The 26,644-nt window shown below is 49.5% G+C and overlaps 10 protein-coding genes across 10 annotated transcripts; 5 read left to right on the forward strand and 5 right to left on the reverse strand.

Annotated features, from left to right (window-relative positions):
* Positions 1-93: 93 nt before the first annotated feature.
* Positions 94-2,395, reverse strand: N7506_007810 (fungal specific transcription factor domain-containing protein; the record flags this gene model as incomplete). The annotated part of the gene is made up of 7 exons (XM_056957103.1): positions 94-592; positions 647-744; positions 807-1,362; positions 1,426-1,868; positions 1,933-2,062; positions 2,114-2,305; positions 2,358-2,395. 7 exons carry the CDS (start codon positions 2,393-2,395, stop codon positions 94-96), a joined length of 1,956 nt encoding a protein of 651 aa, XP_056811437.1.
* Positions 2,396-3,577: 1,182 nt separating this feature from the next.
* N7506_007811 (sugar porter family MFS transporter) lies at positions 3,578-5,453 on the forward strand (the record flags this gene model as incomplete). The annotated part of the gene is made up of 7 exons (XM_056957104.1): positions 3,578-3,948; positions 3,999-4,080; positions 4,133-4,392; positions 4,446-4,593; positions 4,647-4,957; positions 5,022-5,166; positions 5,220-5,453. The coding sequence occupies 7 exons, from the start codon at positions 3,578-3,580 to the stop codon at positions 5,451-5,453; spliced, it is 1,551 nt and encodes a 516-aa protein (XP_056811438.1).
* Positions 5,454-5,895: 442 nt separating this feature from the next.
* N7506_007812 (sulfatase family protein) lies at positions 5,896-7,365 on the forward strand (the record flags this gene model as incomplete). Its single annotated transcript, XM_056957105.1, has 1 exon — positions 5,896-7,365. The coding sequence occupies one exon, from the start codon at positions 5,896-5,898 to the stop codon at positions 7,363-7,365; it is 1,470 nt and encodes a 489-aa protein (XP_056811439.1).
* A 509-nt stretch (positions 7,366-7,874) lies between these two features.
* Positions 7,875-9,650, reverse strand: N7506_007813 (uncharacterized protein; the record flags this gene model as incomplete). The annotated part of the gene is made up of 1 exon (XM_056957106.1): positions 7,875-9,650. One exon carries the CDS (start codon positions 9,648-9,650, stop codon positions 7,875-7,877), a length of 1,776 nt encoding a protein of 591 aa, XP_056811440.1.
* Positions 9,651-10,452: 802 nt separating this feature from the next.
* Positions 10,453-11,850, reverse strand: N7506_007814 (ankyrin repeat domain-containing protein; the record flags this gene model as incomplete). The annotated part of the gene is made up of 1 exon (XM_056957107.1): positions 10,453-11,850. One exon carries the CDS (start codon positions 11,848-11,850, stop codon positions 10,453-10,455), a length of 1,398 nt encoding a protein of 465 aa, XP_056811441.1.
* Positions 11,851-12,492: 642 nt separating this feature from the next.
* On the reverse strand, positions 12,493-14,974 carry N7506_007815 (putative ATP-dependent RNA helicase (Hrh1); the record flags this gene model as incomplete). Its single annotated transcript, XM_056957108.1, has 2 exons — positions 12,493-12,831; positions 12,890-14,974. 2 exons carry the CDS (start codon positions 14,972-14,974, stop codon positions 12,493-12,495), a joined length of 2,424 nt encoding a protein of 807 aa, XP_056811442.1.
* Positions 14,975-15,539: 565 nt separating this feature from the next.
* On the reverse strand, positions 15,540-19,215 carry N7506_007816 (uncharacterized protein; the record flags this gene model as incomplete). Its single annotated transcript, XM_056957109.1, has 2 exons — positions 15,540-18,934; positions 18,990-19,215. The coding sequence occupies 2 exons, from the start codon at positions 19,213-19,215 to the stop codon at positions 15,540-15,542; spliced, it is 3,621 nt and encodes a 1,206-aa protein (XP_056811443.1).
* Positions 19,216-20,242: 1,027 nt separating this feature from the next.
* Positions 20,243-21,391, forward strand: N7506_007817 (lipid-binding SYLF domain-containing protein; the record flags this gene model as incomplete). The annotated part of the gene is made up of 3 exons (XM_056957110.1): positions 20,243-20,309; positions 20,370-20,470; positions 20,528-21,391. The coding sequence occupies 3 exons, from the start codon at positions 20,243-20,245 to the stop codon at positions 21,389-21,391; spliced, it is 1,032 nt and encodes a 343-aa protein (XP_056811444.1).
* Positions 21,392-22,582: 1,191 nt separating this feature from the next.
* Positions 22,583-24,594, forward strand: N7506_007818 (PAS-associated C-terminal; the record flags this gene model as incomplete). Its single annotated transcript, XM_056957111.1, has 5 exons — positions 22,583-22,707; positions 22,759-23,501; positions 23,583-23,733; positions 23,794-24,229; positions 24,280-24,594. The coding sequence occupies 5 exons, from the start codon at positions 22,583-22,585 to the stop codon at positions 24,592-24,594; spliced, it is 1,770 nt and encodes a 589-aa protein (XP_056811445.1).
* Positions 24,595-25,475: 881 nt separating this feature from the next.
* N7506_007819 (uncharacterized protein) lies at positions 25,476-26,342 on the forward strand (the record flags this gene model as incomplete). Its single annotated transcript, XM_056957112.1, has 1 exon — positions 25,476-26,342. The coding sequence occupies one exon, from the start codon at positions 25,476-25,478 to the stop codon at positions 26,340-26,342; it is 867 nt and encodes a 288-aa protein (XP_056811446.1).
* Positions 26,343-26,644: the final 302 nt, after the last annotated feature.

Raw genomic sequence — 26,644 nt, forward strand, 5'->3', positions numbered from 1 at the left:
TGGGTTTCTCACCTGGGCACCTGGGACCCGCACGGAGAAGTGTTGATAGGTATCAGACAGAAAAATATGTACACATATGTAGCAGCAGGAGATTTAGAATGGAAACAAGAATGGATCAACGCCCGATTGGCCGTCCGTCAGATATTCTGCAGTCCAGGGAGTGACCCCATCATTCAACATATTCATCACAGCCATTTCAGCGGGATCCCATGAGCCATTAGTACCAAATTGCCGGAACTGCGGGAAAGGATCGGAGCCTAGTGACTGATATTCAGGTCTGGATAAAACAGGGGCGTTGTCAAATGCTTGGACTACGCCAGATCCATGGGGTCGCGATATGGGTGTCTGTTGCGGATGCTCGGTTGTAGAACTTGGCAGCAAATTTGTCACATGCGGAGTATGGTTTGATTGTCGTCTCGCTGCTCGCGATTGGAATGTACCAGGAGATGCCGTCGTGCTAGTTAAAGAAGAGTTGGATGCGGACCCTCGTGGATCCTTACCATGCAAAGCTGTTCGAGCCATGCGATAGATTGCAAGGGGATTCAAGACGGCCTCTGGGGACTCCTGAACAGGTGATTGTGAATCGGAAGATCTGATTGTGGTGTCAGTGCCCATATTCCTTCGCATCAGTTTGAAAAAATCTTACGCCTCATCGTTTTCTGGTTGGTCTTGGTCATCTGTTGAGACGTGTGTAAGCTGAGGACGCAGACCTGCGGCAATAATCATTTTTATAACAGAATGGTACTAGTCAATCTGTCAGCGATAATGTCTCAAAAGAGAGAGTTCTTCTGGTGTGTTGAACATACACAATGCTCCGCGGTCGCAACAAGAGATCTCATCTGCATGATTGCCTCGAGATTCCTTTGCACCAGAACCGTCGTTTCCTCTGCTTCAGATGGGCTTAAAGCAGCTGGAGAATCTGTTATATGCTTGAAATAGTATAGCATCACCTTGGTACTGTCATGCGCAATGATGCATAGCCAGGTATCTGCCAGGGCGTATATACCATGCCTCGAGGCCTCCACAATGATTCTCGAGACCTCTCGAGCACTGTTAAAGCAGACTCTGCGGCAGTCATCCAGAAAATTTTGCTGCTCCAATGGAAATTCAACATATCGCCTTATACGAAACAAAGTTGGCATGCCGATCCGATACAGATCAACAAGTGTTTGATGATAAGTACACCAGAGTAGGGTTAGTGCTCCCAACTGTGATGATTCTTTGCGCGCCCAAATCGCGCCTGAATGCCATTTGAGATTTTGAGGTAAACATCGCTTCCAAGATACGAAGTCTCGTTTCAGCTGTTGGAATTCTGATTCGGGCTCCCAGGGTGGCCTGGACGTATCAAGGTGTTTCACATATCTATCTCAAGCGTCAGAAACCAAAGAAATTTGCGTTTTTGACACTGTGGTCGAATTGTCTTACCTAAGGACTCGTTTGCGGATGCTCACAAGGCGAATGAAATAAGCCTCGATCCCCATATTTTGAGTGGGTTGAAAAGGAACTTGCTCTTGCGATATAAATCCAAGTACTTTACCTTCGTCCAATGTCTCAGTAATGCAAGGTGTTCCCAGAGAGAAGTTGTGGCTATGGCAGGGAAGCTGGATCTTGAGATCTTTATCTTCAAGGAGTGTGAGCTGGTTGACACCGCTACCCACCCAGCTATCCATAACATAACAACTCCACATCATGCGTCGCTTGGACTCATTGGTTATTGGGGAGGTGGACTTGGAATCACATAGGATATCAGCAGAGCTCTCGAGATTGAGTTGCAGCGCTTGGGAGATCCTGGCCGTGATACCGCTCAGGATAAATGCACTTGCGTAACTTCCCACTCGAAGGTCATGGTCGTAAAGAAGGATTGCAGTCTGATAAAGTTTGGTTAGTTTTGGTTCTTCAACAAATGGATCAAGCGCTGTGGTATGATCCTACCATCAATTTTTCAATGTTCAGGTCGTCTAAATCCGCCAAAACTCGAGATTTTGCGGTTTTCGCCCACTGATTGCCCGCAGCGAGAACCAACTCAGGCGAGAGTCGAAAAAGATGATCGAGCGCCAAGAATCTAGTGATGTTAAATCTAGCACCAACGCTGTTTGGTGAAAACGTTACTCACTTTGCCCCAAGTGCGCATATAATGTGGAGAAGTGACTCTTCATCCCTGCAAAATTCCAAATCCTCATCCAATCGTTGCATAAACGAAGGCTTATGCACAAACCCGAAACAACGCAAGGGGTGAACATGAGCAAAATATTGCTCAACCAAAATTATTATGCGTCGCTTATCAGGTAAATATGGTGCAAAAAGCCTGGGCAAGTTAACACTGATATTGACTTGCCAAAGTGTGTTGAGGCCCCTACCATGATGTAGAGTCATCTGCGCTTTCGGGTAGCTGCATGTGTGACTTGATTGTATGAATATGACCTTGGGCATCATTGGAGTTTGGCGATCCACGAACTTCATCGTGCGTTTCAGATGTCGGTTTGCTCTGTGCTTTCTGCAGGCGACCTATGCTATATGTGCACTCAAAATTTCTTCGAGTGCATCGGGTACAAATATCTCCCCCTGAGCACCTCGACTTTGCAACGCGACAAGCATAGCATGATTTAGAGACTCGATGGCGAGTGGTCCCAGCCTGGGTCAGTGTTGAATCCCGTCTAGAATTTCTGGGAATTCTCGTGGCAAAGCCACCTCGACCCGGATGACCGGGACATTCTAGTTTCAGACGCTCACAGTTTGAACATGTTGGCCAGCGCTCATCACATTTGACTTTGCGTGCACGACATAGCAGACAGCCTGGATTCTCAAGTCGTTAGTCCCCTGCATGTACTTCTTGGCGCGGAATGACAGGCCGAGCTAACCTGATCGAGATCTACGCGTGCTTGCAGACGCGTTTTCCTGCCGAGATGTCGCCGGGGATTCCCCATCTCCACTCCACGATAACATGATATGCCGAGTGCCGACGCAGAAATCAAAATCGAAAGCGAGAGCAGAGAAGGAAGAATAGAAGCGAAGAGCGGGTGTCGCTTGGATCTCGGCTGTGGCGGGGAACCATGGCAAAACTCAATTGACGTTGAGGAAAGCTCTCGCCCGTGGGCATGTTTACTACTTGACAGGTGGATCTTGATAGTACTATTGACATCCTTCCATTGCGGGGTGTGGATTCTGAGGCTCAAGCTTGAGCTAGCTAGGATGTATTGACGCTTTTTGTTAGTGACATCCCTTGCTCTCCTTGCCTTGGTGCTCACCGCAACTATCGATTTCTCCGGCCAAAAATGATAAACGGAATATCAGCATATCAAGCTCGTATACTCAGTCAAATCTAGAGCCCATAGTCCCGATCTCACCATAGTGTCGCCATTTGACGTTTGACCCGCTGGCGACTGAGGTCTTCGGATACCGGTTGCTGTGACGGGTATCGGCATCGGAACCATCCTTATTGGGCGGCGAGGGAAACTTTGAATATCTGATCGCAGCGAGTGGAGCTACATAAAAATCCGGGGTCCCAGACGTATGGCACTCTTTGCTGTGTTTCGTGGGCTTTTCTCGCTGTGTTCACAATCCTCCGAAGCGTGCACGAATGGACCAACTACCAAAGCTCAGCAATGTCTACATCGTGAGTGGGTTGGCGACCATCGGTGGCCTGATTCAAGGGTTCGATGTCTCAAGCATGTCCGCCATCATTGGCACCGATCAGTACAAGTCCTACTTCCAGAAGCCAAACCCGGTAGCACAGGGTGGTATTACGGCCAGTATGGCTGGTGGCTCATTGCTTGGGTCTCTTTTTTCTTCTTGGACCAGTGACAGATATGGTCGTCGCGACTCACTTTTCATTGCCTGCATCCTGTGGCTGATTGGCTCTACCTTGATGTCTGCTGTGCAGAATGTTGCTATGCTGATCGTCTCGCGTGTCATCAATGGTTTTGCTGTGGGAATTCTCACCAGCCAAGGGTAAGATATTGTTCGCATATTTTGCCACTACCTCTAACATTCTTTTATAGTCCAATCCTCATCGCCGAAATCAGTCTTCCACATCAGCGTGGTAGGCTTCTAAGTTTGCAGCAATGGATGATTACTTGGGGAGTTGGTAAACCTTTGACCCCCCCTGCAGATGAAATGGCTAATTTTCTTCCAGATTTTGATAATGTATTTCATCTCCTACGGATCGTCATTTATGAGCACCAATGCCGTCTTTCGTCTTCCCTGGGGACTTCAAATGATCCCTGCTATTGTCCTGCTGGCTTTCCTCCCCATGATGCCCCGGTCTCCGCGGTGGTTGGCCACCCAGGACCGATGGGAAGAAGCAGAAGAGATACTCGCGCGCTTACATGCAAAAGGGGACATCCTGGATCCAATCGTAATTGCGCAGACTGCGGAAATTCGTGAAAAGATCGAGTGAGTCCGCAGAAGAGACCCATATCTAGCCTTGCCTACTGACCAATTCGAAGGTTTGAGCCTCAATATGAAACTACATCCTGGATGGCGGTCTTCAACTCTCGGAATATTATTCGAGTTCATTGTGGTATATTCACTCATATCTGGTCTCAACTCAGTGGAACAAATGCCATGATGTATTACATTGTCTATATCTTTCAGGTCAGTTTCGTGTCTAAGCATCAAAATTGATTGCAAGATTAACAGGTATATAGATGGCTGGATTAACGGGCAACAACGCTTTGCTATCTGCAACTATTCAATATGTCATTAACGTGCTCATGACACTTCCAGCGCTGATCTTCATCGATCGTCTTCCACGCCGGCGTCTCTTCATTGCAGGTGCTCTTGCTATGGCGGTCCTTCAATTCACTCAAGCAGGCTTGATGGCATCATATGGGGAACATGTCCCCGGCGGGCTGAAGGGCTCTCCCACGGTCACATGGAGAGTCACCAATGGCAAAGCTTCTAAGGCAATAATCGCATGCTCCTACTTGTTCATTGCCGCATATGCACCAACATGGGGGTAATTATTTCGAATCTGCTTCCAAGTTGAACTACTGAACTGACGTTGATACTTTTTTTTACAGACCTCTGGGCTGGGCCTATCCGCCCGAGATTATTCCTCTCTACATCCGCAGCAAGTCTGTCTCTCTGGCTACATTTTTCAACTGGGCTTGCAACTTTGCTCTAACCTTCTTCACGCCACCCGGGTTTCAGAACATTCAATGGAAGGTTGGTCTAGTCTAACAAATCGAAGCCATATTGACTTTCTAACATTTGTCCAGATATACTGCGTTTTTGGAACCTTCTGCACAGTTGCAGCGATCCATGTCTTTCTCTTGTTTCCAGAAACCTGCGGGAAATCATTGGAGGAGATTGACGAAATCTTCAGTAACCACAGTATCTGGGCTTTTAAGACTGAGCATGTGCCCAGTCGGTTGGCTGCTGATATCGAGCAAGCAAAGGAAGACTTGACCAATGATAAAGTCGGGGTAGATTACCCTGTGCTCTTAAAGTAGTGATCGAACAAGATACACAACAGACAACTCTTAATTCTTTAATCTATTTCATCTATTTCATCATTATTCATTCTGAACTGTAATGTTGAACGCCTTTGTGGGTTACCATTGTCGTTTGAGGTTTCTAGGTGTGCAGATCGCATGGCACACCAAGATTTCCGCATTACACCATAGTATCTTTTATCCTACTACACACATGATGATTGTATCACGAGCTCATCTTTATCTATGGCGAATAACAGTGGAACCATCACAAGTCCGATATGCGAGCTTCGCGAGTTCCAGCCGAGATCCGTAAAGCCGTACATCTACCCCAACGCAAGCCGACATCCGGCGCTCGTAAGGTTAAACTAAATAAGAATAACGCTAGATCCGCAGACCACCGAGAGAGCTTGTCTAAAAACAAATCACGCAAGAGGCTCACAAATTCCGCATAGCAATTATGGCCAAGCGCAACATTCTGCTCATGATCGCCGACGATCTCGGCAAACAACTTGGCTGCTATGGAAATACCAAGATCCAGACTCCAAACCTAGATCAACTTGCGTCTGAAGGAACAAGATTCGATCAAGCTTTCACTTCAACTGCTTCCTGCAGCGCTAGTCGCTCCGTGATCTACACTGGCCTGCACACACATCAAAATGGACAATATGGGCTGCATAATGGCCGCCATCACTTCACGACCTTTGATAATGCCGAGACTGCACCTTCTCTCTTCTCAAAGCAGGGCTACACAACTGGCTTGATTGGAAAAGTGCATGTTGGGCCTTCTCATGTGTACCCGTGGGATATGCGGGCCGAAAGCGATAGTCGTGATGTTGCAGCTGTTGCAGATCAGGCCTCAACGTTCTTTGACAAGTCCCGAGATGACGACAAGCCATTCTTCTTGACGATTGGCTTCATTGATCCTCACCGGGACTGGACTCGATCCGGCTTCGGTAATGACGGCGAGTATGACCCTCGCGTTAAGAAGGTCGATTACTCGCCTGATGATGTGGAGATTCCGCATTTTGTCAATGACCTGCCTGGCGTGCGTTATGAATTCGCAGAATATTATAAAGCAATTTCGAGGCTGGATCAAGGCGTTGGAATGGTCATGGAGGGGTTGGCCAGGTCTGGGTTAGCAGACGATACTCTCGTCATCTTCCTCAGTGACAACGGACCTCCCTTCATCAACTCCAAAACAACACTGTACGATGCCGGTGTAAGTCTACCCATGATTGTGAAATGCCCTGGATCAGCTGCCGGCATCGTCAATCCAAACATGGTCTCATACATCGATATCCTACCCACTCTTCTCGAATACGCCAACCACCCTAGCCCCGAGAATCCGGCTCGCATCGGCAGATCTTTCCTTCCACTGCTGGTTGAAACTTCTCCTCTCGAAGACTGGGGTGAGATATTTGGATCGCACACCTTCCATGAAGTCACCAACTACTGGCCTACGCGCATGATGCGTAACCGGCGCTACAAGTACCATCGTAACATTGCCTGGAGGCTTGACTTCCCATTCGCAGCTGACATTTATGGCTCACTCACATGGGAGGAGATTCGAAATGCCGATACCAGCCCGAAAATGATTGGATCAAGGCTGTTGAAAGATTACTTCTTCCGTCCTGCGGAGGAACTATATGATATCAATGCCGATCCCAATGAAGTTCGGAACCTTGCAAAAGACACGCAGTATCAGAGTGTTCTCGAAAATATGAGGGCGGAGGTGGAGAGGTGGCAGCGCAGAACTGAGGATGCCTGGTTATATCGAGATGGAGTCTCTTTGCTCTTTGTTAGACATCATCTTGAGGCCGGGCTGGAGGTCCCGGATCGTCAAGACTTTGATGTTGCGGTCCCGGAGAGCCAAGGACAGCCTAAGCTTTCGGGTGACTTGGCCTGGGGTGTCGCGGCAGCAAAGTAATCAGACAGGTGGTCTGACATGTTTCGGGCCTGACATGGTTCGGGAGAAAATGGAGCGAAGATGTCCCGTACGATGGGTACGTGCTCATGCCCAGATGGACACGTCCCGGTCAAATGATTGACTCATTGATCCAGCTGTTGCTAGTTTAATATCCCACGTAATCTTTGAAATCTGAGCCTCGTCACTCTTAACAAAGAAACGACGGGGGAAAAAAAGGACTTGATTCTGATGCAAAATTCGATATATGTCCAAATACTGAACCGTATGTATATTTATTCAGAGTTTCAGGATATTGATGGGAGAGATGGCCGAAAAAAAAGCACCTCAAGAACGCCCTCATCAAATGGTTCAAAAACAAGCTCTAAAGTCAGACACTGCGCAGTCGTCGAGGGATCATGCAGAAAGAGAGAAAGTGCGCCTGTACATAGTCATCGTAAAACATCCGCCCAACTCCACGTTCGTCTATCGGGAACGATGGGTACGGCTAGTGCCGTATGATGCGTTAATACTCAAGCCTCGGCCCAGATGCCGAGCCCAGCTCCGACACCAATAGCACTATTGGTTTCACTACCGCCGATATCCCAGTAGTTCCTACTGGATCCTGTCATAGTCCGTCGGCTGGAGATAGCCGAAAGCTTGGCACTTTGGCTAGCACAACTGGAGCCAGGGCGGCGAAGATGAGGTCGCAGGAGGGGCGATGAGACACCTGCGGGATTCGTAACACCTGAAAACTGCGACTGGCGACGAGTTTGTGTTTGGGAGCGGGAGTGGGCGCGCGCCACAAGGGGATGGTGATGCCGAATTATGGCAGCGCGACGGGATGCATCTTGGGCTCGACGCGGTGGAGTTGGCGTGTTGGCGTTGGTGTTGGTGCTAGAGTCGTTGGGCATGTATCCTCGACGACTGAAGCGGTTGCGGAGATAACGGAAAACCATCATGACGTCAAGGCCGCGCTCCCAATACTCAGCTTCCTGGTGGAGCTTGGTGGATTCAGCCATCAGGCCAGATGTCTTCGGGTCGTCATCCTCGATACCCCATTGGGCCTCGTGCTCCCGATTGGAGTCGCGAAGAGTAGGCAGGAAGTGTGGAGATAGCATGGACTCGCCGGTGGTATCTACAGCAGTTGGCATAGAGGACTCGCCAGGTCCTTGGGAACTGCTGCTGTCTGCTAGTCGGTTTAGTGACATGCCAGCATATTCGGCGGATATATCTTTGGTCATTTGATAATAAGTCGTAAAAGCGCCCGGGTGTTCACAAAGTTGATTAACAAGAACACCCAGTTCGTGCGCGATATGTTGAAGTACCTTGCTCTGCCATGGCGGTGAATCATTGTACACTGGTTCAGGCTCGCGGGCCAGTATTGCTTCCATGTTAAGGGTGTCTTCTTGGTTGTCAATTTGCGCGTCCAGCGGCAAAGACTCCCCGAATATGACCGAGAGTAAGGCATCATCAATGCCGAGAAGGTCGCGAATCACCTTTCGCGTGATGCGGCGCCAGAATGATTCTTCCTCCTTCGACACGCCTTCCGGAGGCGAATTGTCTCGGGGTGCATCGGCAACATCTGACTGTGTGGCATGATCGACGGAGCGCTCAGCGGAGCGGTCAACGCTCACCCGGCTGACTCGACTGGTCCGTCGCTGACGAGTCTCTCGTTCGATCTCCTGGAACAAAGCCCGACTTTGATCCATACGCCACTCTTCGATGCGCTGCCAACGCTCTCTTTCGACATTTGCTTCCCCATCGCCGACGTTATCCAAATGCCTTTGCACGCTTGAACGACGACGATGTTGCAAATGAGCGTAAGACAGCCTTTGCGGGTTGTATTGTTCGTGCTGCCATAATTGGTCCTGGACTGCCTGACCAGAAGCTTGGAAGCTACCTAGCCCATCATGGGCTGGAAGCATAGCTGGTGGACCCTGATCCAACCGCGTAGGGGATGTTGGGCCCAAAGACGGAGCCCGAAAGGCATGTAATCCCTCATCCAGGCTGTCCAACTCGGTCCCGTCTTCATCCAACTGATCATCGAGGGCATCGGTGTCCTCGTCTGCTCCGGTGGCTGACCGTGTCGCGGCAAATGAACCAAAATCACTTAGTCGAGTGGCACCTATAGTCCGGGTGCGCTCGGTCGAGGTCGTGTGCGTGCGAGCGGTCGGTGAGAATAGGACCCATTGGGCGGTGTCGTCATCGGGTTGTGCCTGTGAGGAAGGGGGAATATCGAGAGTGGGCGGGCGAGGACTCGAGTAAGAAGTCCTGCGGCGAGGAACGTGTGGCACCTGGAAGGCCATGCTGTTCCTGATCTAATGGCAAAACAGAGAGTGTTCAACGGTGGAGCCCTCCAAAGAGAGATCGCAGCCGTCGGGGAAGAGGTGAGTAGAGCGGTGAAGAGGTGTCAAGGAACACAGAAGATAGAGATCGAGAGACACAGTGAATAAAGTATGAAAATAATACTAGAGACTATAAAATAGAAAATAGAAAATACAGGGAAAAGGGAAAGCAGAAAAGCAACAAAGCAAGGGCAGTGATGATGCGTAGAGATTAGCTGATAAGCGGAAGATGCAGCCCGACAGATCAGATCACCGATGATGCAACCGACATCGGAATGAGGCCACCTCTCTTCCTGTTCTCCGTACTCCTTTTGTTTGTTTTATCGTTATCAAATCATATCACATCTCCTGAACAGGGGAGTCTGACAGTGCTGGTAACATCAGCTGACAGGGGTCACCAGGATCGACGCTGTGACGTGGGATTTCACCTGTCACATCGACTACGCAGTGCGATACGGAGTACGGAGTATGGAGTACGGAGTACGGGGAACAATGTCGATCAATCTGGGTTAACTTCCTATGTGTGCGACCTCTTTCAAACTCTTTAATTTCCTCTCTCCACAACTAAGAACACTTGGGCAAGCAAACATCCTGAGTGGCATAGACAAACGCCAAGATCACACACCACATCGCCTGCAGTAGCACATAATCAATCCCCTTCCCTAACTAACCACACAAAGGGTTAAAAGGCTCGGTGAACGAGGCTTTTGTCGGATCTGCAATGGTAGATTCGCTGTTCATTTGCGGCAACGCCACCCAATCATCATTGGCGTGGTCTATATATCCGATTTAGCAGCAAGGATGTGTTTGTGTGGCCCGACTTCTCTGCTAGACTTATCAAGGAGGCCAACTCGTCGCCGTGAACCATTGCACCGGCTGCCTTGAGAGCTTCGATGATGGGATTATAGCCCATCTCAACGGCAGCTTGTAGCGGAGTCTGGTCATCATGGCCACCTCCCTTGCGATTGGGATCCGCCCCTGCGTTCAACAAAGTTTGAACCAGCATGGCGCTTCGATGCCGTGATTTGATTGCCGCTATCAGAGCAGATCCATTGAATCTCTTACTCCATTTGATCTCACGTTTGTGTGAGTGATCTGCGCGATTTTGGAGCAGTGACTCAACTGACCGCAAACTGCCTTTAAAGGCTGCTGAAGGGAGTAGAGTCTCGAACACGAGCTGAGAGTATTTTCCTGGACCCACGGAATTGAGCAGCAAGTCGAGTATTTCAAAGTGGTCCTTGTTCACTGCAATATGCAGAGCACGGCCGAGATCTTGTTTAACTGGGAAGTCACGAACTTGAACAAGATTCTTCATCGCAATCGACACAATTTGGAGTATGTCGTGCTCGACAAGCTGATCCAGCAATGATTCATTGGTAGCACGAGGCTCATGGTCCAAAGACCTCTCCTTGAGGCTAGAATAATATTTCCACACTTCAAATATTTTATCCAGCTGATTGAACAAATCTTCGGCGCGAGAATCAACGGCCTGAAGCCTCAAGGGTCGGAAAGCGGCTGAGATATGGATGAAGAGCGAGTCGACGGCATAAAGAAGCAATGGAAATTTCTCGTGAGCATCCTCCATTATCTTTCGAGCACGCTTGACGTCCAAAAGTTCAACCATGGGTCTCAGTTCGGTGCACCACAGAGTATGTAGGTCCTGCAAGTACTTGATGCAGATCTCCGCGAGCTGTTCATGATCCAGAAGGTCGTGGTATCTGACATGACAGAGATAATCGTTGTCAGAAGTCACCCAGTGAACAAAGCGATCTTCTTGCGTTTGTCTTAGTGTTGCAGTCGCGATAATTTGCTGCGTGCCGCATTTGCGAGTCTCGCAGTTGCCGTCCGTCAGATGGATTGGGTTGACCCTCTCCTTGACTTCCAAAAATCCGTCCTGGAAGATGGAGAGCTTAGTCCCGATGTTTTTGTCGATTGGGGGCCTTGGGTAAAAAGGCAGTTCTGACAACTGCAGAGCCTGGTGCAGCTCTCTAGGTTCCATCCGCCGAGTCGCCGAAATACTCAGTGCGAATAGTCCGTCATAATTCGCGCGATAAGGTGGTTCTATAATGCGATACTCCGTTTCGGTTTGAACTGTCTCTATCGCATTACCCCCATGATGGCCGGGTTTGTTGGGAAACTGGAACCGCTGATCACCGCTCATGTCGACTAACAACCTTGGAAGATGATGAAGATCTTCAGGTAATGGTCTAGTATTTGAGTGACAGTGTGCATGGGGGCGATGTCCCTAAGAAGTGGACATGGAAGGTTGCTCGGGTTTTTATATCACGGTTCGTGGTTGCAAGCAGTGCTCTGGATAAGTCAAGATTGATCACCTTTCCCAAGCTCAGACTCTGAAACTCATGACTAGGTTGCGACGAGAGTGTCATCAGCATCTCAACATATTAAACAGAGTCAGCTCACATGCAATCTTGCGCACCAGCAAGACGAGAAGAACTATAGGTCCAAGCTGTGTCGCAAATGTCCAGGTGCGAACGTGAGGTGGCTCCGAGGTCTTTCACCCAACCAACAGCGACAAAGGCAACAGCCCTGAAACCTTGCCTTGCTAACCTTTGGACTGGGTATCTGGCTGTGCCCTGCCTTCAGGGCGAGTCTTCTCCCTCCCAACAACTGGGGCTAGAGCAGACCTATATTATGCTGACAACAATGGAGGAAACTTTGGATTACTGGTTCAGTTTTGGGGTCGAAATGGCAACTTAACCAACATGGTTGGACATAGGTGCTTGTAACGTCACGGCGCTAAGTAGCAGGGGTATATTGTCTATGATATAGGGACGCAGGCTAATCAATCCGAACCAGCGAGGGCTTCTCCCACCCAGTCCATCTGGACAGCACTGACACCACGTGCGTAACTACGGTTGGTAAAGACGAACTCGTTGTACATGATCGCCTCGACCTTCTTGCCATACAGCACACTTGAAGGGTGGATGGCGACAGTCTGGTTTCCAACCACTGTGCGGTAACTGCCATCTGGCACGAGGCGCGCAGTGTTGGTGGCGAATCCAGCAAGGAAGCTTTGGAGAATGAGGATTGGTGATGGGTCATGGTGTTTGTTTGAGTTCAGGGCTTCGTTGGTGAGTAGCTTGGCTTGGCGGCATTGGGTACGAAGTTGTTTGCGGACATCCTAGGGTGCTTTCGTTAGATTGATTTCAGGTTGTGATTATGGGGTGCTGGATACGAACCATTACAGACTGCATCGCGCGATGCGAGACAAGATGGCGCTCTGCCCAAGCCTTGCGGTCAGCGTGTTCGGCGGCGTAAACTCGCACGGTAGTCATCATTGTCAGATGGTCACCCTCGCGCCGGTATAGGTCGCGACGTGCGGTCTCTGCTGCTTCTTTCTTTTCTTCTGATGTAGTGTTGAGGAAGATGTTCTCTACACTCAGACATGAGATGATATCGATAACATCAATCAAAACTTCATGTCCGTTCTCAGCTGCAGCTAGAAGCACACGACCTAGTGTTGGTGTCAAGGGGAGCTTGGCGATATGAAGACCAACTGCACTGATCGACCCCGTATCCTCGAGGGCGTTGATATTCAGGAGCTGAAGAAGTGCCTTCTCCAACGCTTCACGTGGCGGTCGAGTCAGGAATGGGAAACGAACGATATCATCCACACCGCGGGCCTTCATATTAAGTAAGGCTTGACTAAGATCACATCGCAGGATCTCGGGAGTATTGGTCTCGTCAAGGGCCAAGTAATCCTTCTCCGTATATAACCGGAAACATTGTCCAGGGGCTTCACGACCAGCTCGACCCTTTCGCTGAATCGCAGCTGATTTGGAGATAGGCTTTACCAGGAGTGAATCCAAACCGAGACGAGAGCGGAACTGCTTGACCTTTGCTTTACCACAATCGATGACGTGCCGAACGCCGGACACAGTGACTGATGTTTCAGCGATGTTGGTGGAAAGAACAATCTTGCGGGTTCGGGGAGGCGCAGGGGCGAAAACCCGCTGTTGGGCAGCCTGTGGAAGTGCTGCGAAAAGAGGAAGAACCAAGATCTTGGGAAGGGATGGGTCCATGCCCATTGCATACTCGTTTACGAGATGCTCCAAAGCCTCCACGGTTTCTTGACCAGTCAAGAAAACCAGGATATCTCCTGGCATAGGCTCCTTCTGGTGAATCTGGAAAATGGTCTTCAGTGCTGCATCCACAAAGTCATGTACAGGTGCAGGCGAGTAGATTGTCTTCACTGGGAACTGTCGACCCTTGATATGACAGATGGAAATATCTTTTGAACTTGAAGTGTCCATTTTGTCCGCATCGGTCTCACCATCGGTGATTTTCTTTTCAGTCTCGGGCAGCTTGTACCCCTCTTGGAAGAATCCAGTCAAACTCTCCATATCAGCAGTAGCACTCATGACCACCACCTTGAGCGGTACACCACCTCGACCTTCTAGAGACCCAGAGACAAGGTTGCGCAAGAATCCAAGCGTTAAATCAACGTTAATGCCACGTTCGTGGACCTCATCAACAACGATAGCACTGTACTTGGTCAAGTACGGATCATGCAACATCTCCTGGAGCAGCATACCCTCCGTCAAGAACTTGACGCGAGTACTAGGCGACACCGATGTATCGAATCGCACAGAGTAACCAACCTTGCTAGCCGGCGAATGGGACCCAAGCGGTGTGCCCATTTCCTCTGCGACACGACGCGCCAACGAGATGGCAGCGACTCGTCGGGGCTGTGTGATAGCGATGCACCCTCCAACCATTTTCTTCTCGGTCTTCCCGTCCCGTGTTATTTCCGTAGGCACAGGCCGACACCAGAACTCGTCAACAAGGAACTGGGGAATCTGAGTACTCTTTCCGCTACCAGTTTCACCGACCAAAAGCATGACATCTTGTTCGCGGAGGTTGTTTCTGATCAGATCTGCATTCTCAAAGACTGGGAGTTTGCGCCGTGTCTCGAGCAATGCCTTAGCCTTCTCGCGCAAGGGTGTGAAATTGGTTTTTGTGTCGGTGAAGGGTCTCGATTTCGATTTCGGGTGTGGTTTGGAAACCGGAGCACCATTTGGACGAGACGCGCTCTTTTCCTGGATCTGAGTCACAGGTTCCGGGATAGTCGTCTGCTTCACGGACGGTGCGAGCTCAATAGGCGCATCGCGATCGGCGACCTTCGGGGCCTCGGGCTCGTCGAGCTTGCGCTTCTTGCTCCTCTTCTTCTTGCGTGCGGGCTCTTCCTGGGGAGGAAGAGCATCCGTTTTCTCTACCTTCTCATTATCTGAGTCGGCGAACACTGTTCGAACCTTCTCCGGCATTTTGTGAGGTAAGAGTGTGTTTTGAATAGGACGAGTCTCGCAACATAGTGAAATTTTTCTGCCGTTATCGATAAGGTCCGCGATAAGGTCCGCGATAAACATCCCAAAATGGTTGCGGTCACGTGATCCATTTATACCATCTTGTTGTTCTGGTGATTTTGCATTTCTGTTAAGTTTAGCTACATTAGTGGCACAATTGGGTGAATTTATAGTCGCTCCCCTTGTAACCACCGCCTGTTGTCGAGTGGTCAAGAAGGGTGGTTGCATTTAAAGTTTATCTTAGTGCATTTCGAAAGTGCACGCCATACAGAGTATGCCTCCAGAGACCTGCTTTTGAATAGTAGAAAACCAATATATGCTTACTTTTTGTCCAATATCTACGTCTGCAGAGGCGATGAAGAGGGACCAATTGGTATGAACATTGAAATTCCTGCGCAGCTATGACCACTTGAGCAATTCATCAATATTTTTCATGAGTCATTCGTGGAATTCAATTGTGTTCCTCATCAGCTACCTCGGTAAATCGTCGTCAATTGAGCATACTAAAATGCTTTCACTTTTCCTACTACTTGCAAACAAGCTTGTGTTCCTTCCAGTCCTTTTTCTGGCAATCCTTCGAGCAGTACTTCGCCGTGTGGCAGCGAGAACAGTTCATCAAATCAGAGCCGTCTGGCTTAGAAGCGTTGCCACAGACTTGACAGCCATTCTTCTGTTCCGTGGGCGCATTGCGAGTGAAATCGGATTTGTAGATATCCAGAGGACTCTCGACAAGCGGAGATGAGAAACACGGAGAAATGGCAACCCGGACAGCGTATTTCGACAGAACATTCCATCCCGGGAAGTCGGGCATGAAATCGGCAGGCAACTCACCTTCACCACAAGAGCACAGAATTCTTTCGCCAAATTTGGTTGAGAGAGGAATCGTACCCTTGGAAAGATACTCACATTTAGGCTTGTGCGACCATGATCGGCTTCGCTCAGTCCAGGCAGGCAGTGATTCTTTCCATAGCTGTAGCTCGTTTGTAGGTACGTTGATCGCCGGGGGCGCATAGCTGCTTTCCGACATTGCTTGCAGAGATGGAAGAATGCGCCCCATGAGATCGATGCGCAATGGTAGCACTGCGCCGTCAAGGACAACAGTGCGGTTCGAGAGATCGAGTCGCATTTCCGAGAGGAAGAACAGAATCTGCACTCCTTGTTGATCCTCGCAATTAATAGCGAACACGGATGCATGATTCTTTCCTTCAGCTCCAGTGAATCCCATGAACATGTGAAAAAGCGAGTCTTTGAAGTCGCACTTGGCGCGCAGGCTGGGTGTTGATGGCAACGAGGGATTGAATTTCACCGCGCTTTCTTTCGTTGACCACATGGTTGGCAGGTGGTACTTGAGGAAATCAAGGCGCACCGACTTCGGATTTGTGACATCAATCTTCGGAAGCGCAGACATGTGCAGACGCGGCATGTTCCATAGGGAAGGTGACCCAGAGTCCAGGAAGACTGGGTACATGAACGACGGGAAATTTGGCCAGTCATCAGATTTAGCAACGCTTGCTACAACCTCAAGATAGGATGATTTGCGAGCGATCCGGATCTTAACTGTCGAGTCCAACACAGGAGCTGGGAAATCGACTTTGTACTTTGGACCTCGTTCCCCTGCTATGGCATAGTTAAATGGAGATCGCATCCAGCGGGTGAATTTGCTTCCTTCCTTCAGTGCGGATTTTCCCTCCTCTGAGAGGATCTGGAGATGACTGGTAAATGATGAGATACGGCCAGATTCCTTGTCAACACTGGCTGTCACCGTTGTCCCGGAATGACCCTTGGGATCAACCTCATCTTGAATGGTTCCTGGGGCAAAGCCATCAATGGAAATAACACCCTTCTGGCCTGGAGAGGCTTTTGTGATGTGAACATTTTCAACATCTTGTTGATCAGCGGTAAAGATAGTCAATGTTTGCCCGAGAATATTGGCAAAAGCAGCCACAGTGTGAGGGGTGTGGGGAAGTGTCAACGAGACAGTAGCCGTCTCAGGCTCCTGGAACAAGACCCAAGTGGGTACATAGAAGGAGACGAACATTGCCGATTTTCCAGACCATCCCAAGGGGTCATGATGGATGTCAATACCATACGAGTCACTCGATTGAGTTCCCTTAGCCACCAGACTACCGAACCCAACCTGGGTTGCAGCGAACATGTTCTGCCATTGGTTGGTTGTCAAAGGGGATGACTGGAGAGTTCCCTGAAGCGGAGGAGTGAACCCCTTCTTCATCGACTCCTTGATAAAAAGATCGAGTTTGTTTCTTGGAATCTGAAGCGTTACACATACGGCCTCTGGGACATTTTGCCAGTTCTGCAGATTGCCCGCTCCTTGGAAGCTTGCTACATTCCCTGGTTTCTCTCGCAGGATGTCAACCGAGTGAATACCCTTCATGTGCATCCAGAGGAAGAGCTCTTGCATGTAAGTGTGAGAGAACGCCAGTTTTTCATCACCTTCGATGCGCTCCAGTAACTCTTTCATTGTCTTTTTCCAGTCAGTCTTCACCCGTGACTTCACAAAGCAAAGAAGAGCGACGAAGCTTCCTCGGTGATACGTTGGGAGAGATGGTCTTTGACTTTTTTGGGCGGTCATCCTTGCAAGCATCTGCGTGACATCCTCATCGGCAAACATCTTCGAGTAGATGAGATGGAGAGCACTTGCCAGATGGGCCGGGTCGAAGTGAATAAGGGCTAGCGGTTTTTCGGCTGTCTCTGTGGGGTTCAATGGCCTCTTCCACGCAATTCTTGCAAAACATTGCAATACTTCAGTTTGACCAGATGCGATCGTTTCATCGCCCGAAGAGAAATGCGAAGCATTTGTTGCAACTTCAACGGGGGTCAAGCCAAGGAGCGAAGACACCGTAGTCAAGTCACCACAAAGAATGTTCTCTAGAAGCTCCACGTGGCTCCCGTGAGTTCGAACGAGCTTTTCCGAGAACAGGGTGGATGAGAATGTGTTTCGAAGAAGGGGCGAAGTGGCAGCCAGGAGGTTCAAAGCTCCAAGGTGATCAATAAGGTTGGATGTGTCGATAACATCGAACACACAAGGTGCCGAGCCTTTGGAATAATCGCCGCCCGTCAAATCCAATGGCTCAAAGTGATACCTATCACGATACCAGCTGGCTTGCTTCGACCCGCTGGTCCTTATGTGCTGGAGGGAGTACGCTAGCGCCACTGCGTCCCCCACAAAGAAGCGTAGCTTCGTCAGCCCATTAGCGCTGTGGGTTCGGAATGACTTCATCCAGGAACTAAACTCTCGCTGTGCTGTTCCCACAATCTCGGCCGAAGTAGGTTTTTTGGAAGCAGAGAACGGGTTGGACAATGGTGACGATGCCTTGAGCGGAGCATAGGAGGCTCCAAGATGGAATCCTGACAACGGGTCGGTGCCGTAGTGTAGGAACATATTGCCATTCCAGGGTGCAAGCATAGGATTGTATTCTGTGGCATCAGATCGAGCTGCTGAATCAGTATCGGTAGTGCCGAATTTCCAGTAATCATTGTACAAGCCCCCAATGTCAGATAGGGCAAGCATGCAGGCAGGCGAAGCGGCACGGAGGCTTGTCAGAGCGTTGGCTTTATCTCCCAGAACTAATTTCATGTATTCTTGTGACTTCCGTATGCCCGACGCGACCTTGGTTTGGTAGCTGGAAAGATCATGTCCTTTTCTCTCGGCTCCGTAGAAGCTCCACATATCCCGCACCCTTTGGAGGGAGGTGCGGTCACAGATTCTGATATGCTGGCCATACTGACTCTCATGCCATGAGTCCAGTGAGTTTGACAGAGATAGCAGTTTCGTTGCCTGACTCTGCAGCAGATCAAGTACAGCTTGGTCGATGCGGAAATGATAAAATAATTTCCAAATGGCATGCTCCAGAGCACCATCCGTGTCATCCAGTATCAAGGACAGCAAGACAATGTTGCGGGCTATTTTGAATGCTTGTCAGTATCTTCACTGAAGAAAGATTAACAGGGATCTTACCAATCACTGCGGTATCCACATCACAGCAAGTGAAGTCCAATGGACGCTGGCTGTGAGATTTTTGCTCATTGTTGATGGTAAAGAGAATATGACGGACATCTCCACACCCTAGAAGAAGGATATCGGCCTTTTCATGCGGTGGTAATTCCTGAGTCAAGGAGACAGCAGGGGTGTTTCCGATAGGATAGAAAAATTGGACGAGGTTGGCAATGACCGGCGCCAACATGATGAAGGTTCTCGGTGTTAATGACGGGGTCAGATCTTAGAGGAAATCAAAGAGGTTCTTTGACGTGATCATTGAGTTGATGATTTGCAAGATTGCAAGGGAAGTGGGAGGTGAGGGTTGGTCACCGTTGGTGGTCCGCTGGTGGGGCAGGTGTTTGCAGGCATCGTTTGATTTTTGTCACTTGTGTCAAACGATCAAACCTCAGAATAAGATGCCCATCGACCTGAACGGAGTATTCGTTTGCAGATTTTGAAATAAACTAGGTGGAGAGCTTGCCCCCGGACTAAGCTAATCTTAGTTTCATTTCGCAGTCATGCGGGGGGTACCCTTGGGCTCCCCCGCTGTCTCGGGCTTGAATCATATTTTCGTCAATCTCGAACATGATACCAATGACTCTTCCTTTGGTCTTGGATCATTCCTGGGTTGGCCGTATGTTGTTTCGTACAGAATCAGAACTGATGTAAATTTCCGTACCCGGAAATCTCAGTTTTCTCTAGTTTTATCTTCACGCCATACTTGTATGCCTGTCATGATGGCTCATACCGATTTTCTTGGTTTGTTCTCTTTCTTTTCGCTTTCTTTTCGCTTTCTTTTCGCTTTCTTTTCGCTTTCTTTTCGCTTTCTTTTCGCTTTCTTTTCGCTTTCTTTTCGCTTTCTTTTCGCTCGTCTTTTCATTTGTCATCTCCAGATCCCAAAGACTTTACCAAACTCAAATTAACCCCCACGGCCCATGTCACCCAGCATATCCCCACGTGAGGCTCATGGGGCTCAATGATAAGCTTTTGTTCCATCAACATGCTTAGATGCACATGACACTCAAGCGACATTGTCCAATGCTGTGTCCTCAGTCAACGTTTCTGTGTCATAAGTTATCGAAGTGCTAGCTTGCCGTCAGCGGGACAAACTCTGCGCTAAGATCGACAACGGGTCTTTTTGGCCCCCAGCTCGTGTTGTCAAGAAAGCCTCGAGGCTGACTGCGTATAAATCCGTCCTTGCCGTGCGGCAAGAAATCTCTACAACCTACATAATGTCGAAAGAAAGGAAATTTGGTCGTGGAAGGTCGATACATAACCCATTCCCAGCATCGTTGGCTAGTGGGTTTCTCCGCTTTAGCCCCCCTTCTCCGACATTGAGCGTACTGACACCACTCACAGGCGAATGCGAGAAGGCTAGTCAAATTCTAGAATCTTTTATAACCCCTCGTTTTGTTGGAATAGACGTGGGCATCCCCCGGAAGATCCTTACTCGGGCAAAGGTTAGGCGCTCCTAACTTCCAAAGCTTCCGCCGTGTCGCTAAACTCCTCCCACGTAGGGCCTGGTCATAATTACCTCTTTCCGGGCAGGTTTTCTTGGTTCCGGTCGCCTGGGGTCCGGCTTGATCACTGCCCGACTCCCCGATGGCACCTGGTCTAGTCCATCTGCGCTGGTCACCGGAGGCGGCGGATTTGGTGGGCTCATTGGCTTTGAGCTAACCGACTTCGTGTTTGTCTTGACGAGCACTGAGGCAGTCAAGTCTTTTACGAGAGCTGGATCGATCACGCTGGGTGGCAATGTATCGTTGGCTGCCGGACCTGTTGGACGTAGTGCCGAAGCAGCTGGCACTATCAACAAAAAGGGTGTCGCGGGGATGCTCTCGTATGCCAAAACCCGGGGCATTTACTGCGGTGTCTCACTCGAAGGATCGATGTTGTTAGAACGGTCTAGTGCCAATGAGAAGATGTATGGACGCAAAGTGACTGCGAAGGAGTTGCTGCATGGAGACATTTCTCCGCCCCCTGAAGCTGCGTCGCTCATGCAAATACTAAGCTCACCATCCATTACGCCCGATCCCTCGGTCGCTTCACCCAACGGACCCTTTGCGCCGCCGACCGCACGTCATGTTGGCCAGGAAGGAGCACAGCTACCACCCCAGCGGCCGGACGAGGCACCGCGAGGGATTTCTGAGCTTACTGCTCCAGTCTCTAATCAGCGGGTTGAATTGGACACTGGCGCTCCGCATGAGGTTTTTGAGCTACCAGCTGGCGCACAGAATGAAACGTCACATGAGCTTGATTCTGCGGTCTCTCCTTCATCACAATATCTGTCACAGCCTGCTGGCGAAGGGTCGCCGCGGGTGGTATCGCCGCTATCTCTCTCGGAGCCGCCGATCAACAAACAAGCGACTATGGCACCTTGACATGATGATGCAAGATATTCATGTACCGAAGTCAAACCTTGGAATGTCAGTCGCTGAAATAAAATGCTCAATCTGATAGCATCGTATATGTATAAACATCACTCTAATTGAACTCGAGGCTCTCGGTGATAGCCCTGGAGATATATCACACTTGCGGGCCGCGGAAAATTTGAACATACCCACGTACCTGCATGTGCCAAATATTGGAAGCGTCCACGAATTTGGAATAGTCTCCTGGCCAGGTAAATTGAGCATACAGCCGAAGGTCATTTCCCCAAAGTCCGTTCAAGGTTCCCACCGGAGGTTTCGGCCAACGTCACTGCAAACCTTGGAACTTACCAAGGTTATCTATAGTTGAACGTCAATTCCAAGGTTAGACCACAGGCGTCTATTTCGCCAATCAACACATTAATTGCCGAGCAGGCGGTAAAATTTGGAAGTACTCCGTAGCGTCTCCATAGTAAATTCGAGAAAGTGACAGGAGAGAGTATTTTCGTCTGTGCACCAATTTCTGGCTAGGGATGTTGGATCAGTACTCCGTACTCCGTACACCTGTGACACTCTGCTCCAAACTCGGCACTTCGTATTCCGTACAGAGACGGATGGCCCGCTGTCAAGTCTAGATCCAATGGACATCCATTCGGAAATGAAGAGACCGCATTCCAAAAAGCGAAATGTGGATTCGCGCTCAGGCCCTCAAGAAAAGGGGGGGAAGGGGCACGACCAGCGAACCATAAGCCTTTTTGCGACCAAATGTAACCGGATCCAATGGCAATGGACACATCGAAATAAAGATCCCGACAATGAGGTTCACAACCCTAAGGTCAATAGGCTGTCGATCCGCGAACGTCAAGCGAACCTTGAACCTATTCGGCTCCATTGCACTGCACAATTGCATCATCGCCATGAACTCGATCCCGATCGCGTGGGGTGTAGCCGCAAACCCATCGATCGATCGATCTGCATTGTATTTTGATGCTTTGTGACCTCCCACATTGTCTTTGTTCATGCTTGTACTTTGGCCATTGTGTTCTCTGTCAGTCGCATGGTTCGTGCTGGCAGAACGCCGTGGGGAGCTGATCAGTCGATGCATCAATTTGAATTAGAAAATGTAGGAAATTACTTCCAGCTATTAAAGCGCAGCGCTCGTCGTGTCTTGCGACCAAGCTCTTATTTCTCCCAACTCTTGAGATGGCGCCCATAGATCTGCACAATGGGATTACCAGCCCGGACTCAGAATCCTTGCGCTCGTTTTCGGAAACACTTCCAGATGAATATCATGACTGGATGAGTATGAGTGATGGTAGATCCTCAAGGTAAACACTTGAAATTGCGATGGATTGCGAGATAGAGGCTCACCAATACAGAGGCGAGCAATTGCTGGATGATTTCCCCCAACCACCCCGGGCGATGAATTTAGATTCCATCTTCGAGGAACAAGTTTATCCTACGCCGAAACCCTCGATCAAAAACCTGCGCCGCCACGCTACAGCCACCGAACTTCCTCTTCTACAGCAAATTAATCCTAATGAAGGCGCTCCCGAGTTCAACCCAGTCAGCGAATCCGAAGAAAATGGATCCTACGATCTCATTGCACCCTATGAAGGTGGCGACCTACCACTTCACAAGCTGGAGCGACTCGCCGATATCATGTTTTCGTCAGAACACATGCTCACAATCCTGAATAACCCGCGATATCTGACCCGATTCCGCGATTTCTTACTCGAGGAGCGCCCGCGCTCGATCTCCACCCTGACCTACTACCTCAATGCGGCGAAAGCGTTGAAGGCTATCCAATATGCGAATGCGCTGGTGCGACTTTCTGTTGACGTGCCCCCTCCGGCTGTCCATACCAGCGAAGAGACCGTTGGGGTCACTGAGAATCGAGTTTTGGAACAACGGGTCATAGATGGATTGTTGGCGCTGACTGCTGAAGAACTTCCTGCGTTTATCACCTCGCGGTGTATCACCATCACAAGTAAAATTGTGGAAGAGCGTATTCGCGGCACATTGCCGATGAAGTTTCGGGGGACGTCAAACGCGCTGGCAGAAGTATTCTGTCTAACGGATCCCTCGCGGCCAGACAACCCTATTATTTTTGCATCAGAGGGTGAGTTTGACTTCTTGTCATTCCTTTTGATTTCTCTCTTGCATCACTTCTATCATCTTTAAACATATCTAACTAAGCTAGAATTCCATCGTACAACGCAGTATGGAATGGACTATGTCCTTGGCCGAAATTGTCGCTTCCTTCAAGGACCAAAGACAAACGCAAACAGTGTCCGTCGCCTCCGCGAAGCAATTCATGCAGGTCGACACCACTCAGAGATGTTCCTGAATTAGTGAGTTTCATCATATCACAATCTCCTTCCCAAGGGTGTTCCGCTTGCTAATGATATTAGCCGCCGTGATGGCTCACCGTTCATGAATCTCCTCCAATGCGCCCCCTTATGCGACAGTCATGGTCGTGTCAAGTATTTCATCGGCGCACAGATTGATGTATCAGGTCTCGCAATGGAGGGAGCCTCAATGGAATCGCTGATGGAGCTCCAAACAAAATACCACGACCCAGAAGATGGAAGTATAATGGAGCCCCCACCAGCAGAAGAAAAAGATGAGTTCCAGGAGTTGAATGAACTGTTCAGCCCCCGCGAGCTTTCTTCCGTTCAACAGCATGGCGGACATCTGTTCCAGCCCGTCAAAAGCATGGCATCTCCACAAGACCCTCGATCGTGGTTAAAGCGTGGTACATCCTTGGAAAGCGAAACGGAAGCCATTCGCCTACGGGATATGAAATCGCCTTTCTTCCGAATGTCTCTGGCCGGAGTCTACGAAAATGTAAGAAATTTTCTCGCATTTTGGTTTAATTGCCGAGCTAACTTATGCAGTACCTACTTGTTCGACCTTATCCTTCTCTACGAATTTTGTTCACTTCTCCGGCACTCCAGATTCCGGGGATGCTGCAATCACCATTCCTATCGCGAATCGGCAGTTCCTCGGCAGTAAAAGACGATTTACTCCAAGCCATGATGGTTGGTCGCAGTGTGACTGCTCGAATCAAGTGGGTTACGCGAACAAATCCTGAGGGACGTAACCGTTGGGTTCATTGCACACCTCTCATGGCCAGTAATGGACAGGTGGGCGTGTGGATGGTGGTGGTCGTGGACGATGACGACGAGAAAGCAATAAACTGGCGTGCCTAGCTTAATAGCCCCTATTCTTCTTGCATGTACATAGTTCTTTATACGTATAGATCCAAAATATCCTCACTTTCAGCTCTCATATATTCAGATCGGCATTGCAGGAGTCTAAGCGAGGTTGTTCCTGTGGATCTCAGCCGCACTCGTGTCGAAAGTGCGGTCTCGACCATAGATCTAGTCAAAACGCTAGATCGTACCTGTCACTCATGCCATTTGATCCGAGGAAGCGTTGCACTTATGTACGGAGTACGCACTTATCAAACCAAGAAACGCTCGTGCCTTTGAAGACTAACTATGTCTCACGTGAGATGATGCACGAATAAACGGATTCTATTTCCAATTAACGGCTGGTCGTCTTACCTGCATGGAGTTGTTGCGATGAGGGGACAGGTCAGATTCCCACTCAAATCTTTTTTTTCTCCTCAAAATGTCATCTGTCTCGGGACTCCATCTTCTCTTCCCCGAGGATAGACTCGACGCCATTTCCCGTTGCCAAACCATACTTGACCCACAGAACGATACGCTATTTACGCCTATCCCAACTCCACACAATGGTAGCTGTGGTCCCCCAACGCGCGCTTCCACAAACAGGAGTTGCCGCTCTGCTCGCAGGACTCGATACACCAGGAGAGATTTAGCTACCTGATGGCTCAGTTGTGGCTTTTGGAGCGGGTGATCCAGTTTACCGGGTCATCTTTCGCTCGGAGCATGCTTTGCGTACCCCTATGACCGAATATGGAATTGGCCAAGCTTATTTGGATGGTGAAATTCAGGTACAGGGGGATTTTGGAGCTCTGTTTAATGCGAGGCGGACGTTGCAGGACAAAGTACCAATACGACAGAAATTGCAATTTGTCTACGACTTTCTTCGGGACTCTACCAGAATGCATGCGAAGGCTGTCGGTGATCACTACAATCTCGGCGACGACTTCTACCTCACCTTCCTTGACAAAAGACTCAGGTTCTACTCCCAGGGGCTATTCGACACCCCAGATGACACGATCGAGCAAGCATCGGAGCGAAAAATGGAGACCATGTTTGCGGCCCTCGATCTCAAGCCTGGAATGAGGCTTCTTGACATTGGTGGAGGGTGGGGTGGAGTCACCCAGTACTGCGGTGAGCGAGGTGTGCATGTCACCACCCTCACTTTGACGGCTGGAAGTGCTCGCTTTATCCAGCGCATTCTCGAGGAGAACAATTACGCTGGTCAGGTTTTCTTGCAAGACTTCCTTACGCACACACCCAAAGAGCCATACGACCATGTCGTGAATCTGGGAGTGATTGAACATATCCCTAACTACCGCAAGTTTGCAAGCAAGATGTGGGAGGTTCTGAAACCTGGTGGTCGAATGTATCTTGATGCCTCGGCAGCTGTTGAGAAGTTTGCTGTGAGTTCTTTCACGCGGAATTATATTTGGCGTGGAACACACACTTTCATGACTCTTCAAGATGTGCTGGCAGAGTTTCTTTACCATGGGTTCTCAGTCTTGGATGTTGCTAACGAGACTCGCGACTATGAGCTTACAATGTTGGAGTGGGCCAATCGATTTGATGCAGCCAAAGACGATATCATTGCCGGTTGGGGAGTGCAGAACTATCGCGTTTTTCGATTGTTCTTGTGGGGAGGAACGCACGCTTTCAAGACCAATGCACTGCAGGCTTACCATGTAGTTGCTGAGAGAACCTCATCGCCTGGGCCGCGTCCCTCCATCCCTCGTCGTTTTCGACAGTTCGTGGCCAATTTACGTTGAAAAACCTTGGAAGGCCACTTCAAAAAATGTAGATTCTGATCATGTTCTATGTGCAGGATTGTACTTGTGCTCAAGGCCCTGAGTTGGTATACATATATTTCGGGATCAGATATGTGCAAACTAGGTATGATACAAATCACTGTTCAAATGCGTTCCAAAATTGCGAAGGTTTTCCCAGCACCCTGAAGCAATAGATCACGAGTGAAAACATTCAGGTGAACCAAGTCGAAGAAAATATCAGTGTGCGAAACACACTGGAGTGGTCAGACCTAAAGTCCACGTCAAGCTCCCCATCTCCACAA

The sequence above is a fragment of the Penicillium brevicompactum genome (genome assembly GCF_028827555.1).
Source record: "Penicillium brevicompactum strain IBT 35665 chromosome Unknown utg000005l_segment0_segment0, whole genome shotgun sequence".
Lineage (NCBI taxonomy): Eukaryota > Fungi > Ascomycota > Eurotiomycetes > Eurotiales > Aspergillaceae > Penicillium > Penicillium brevicompactum.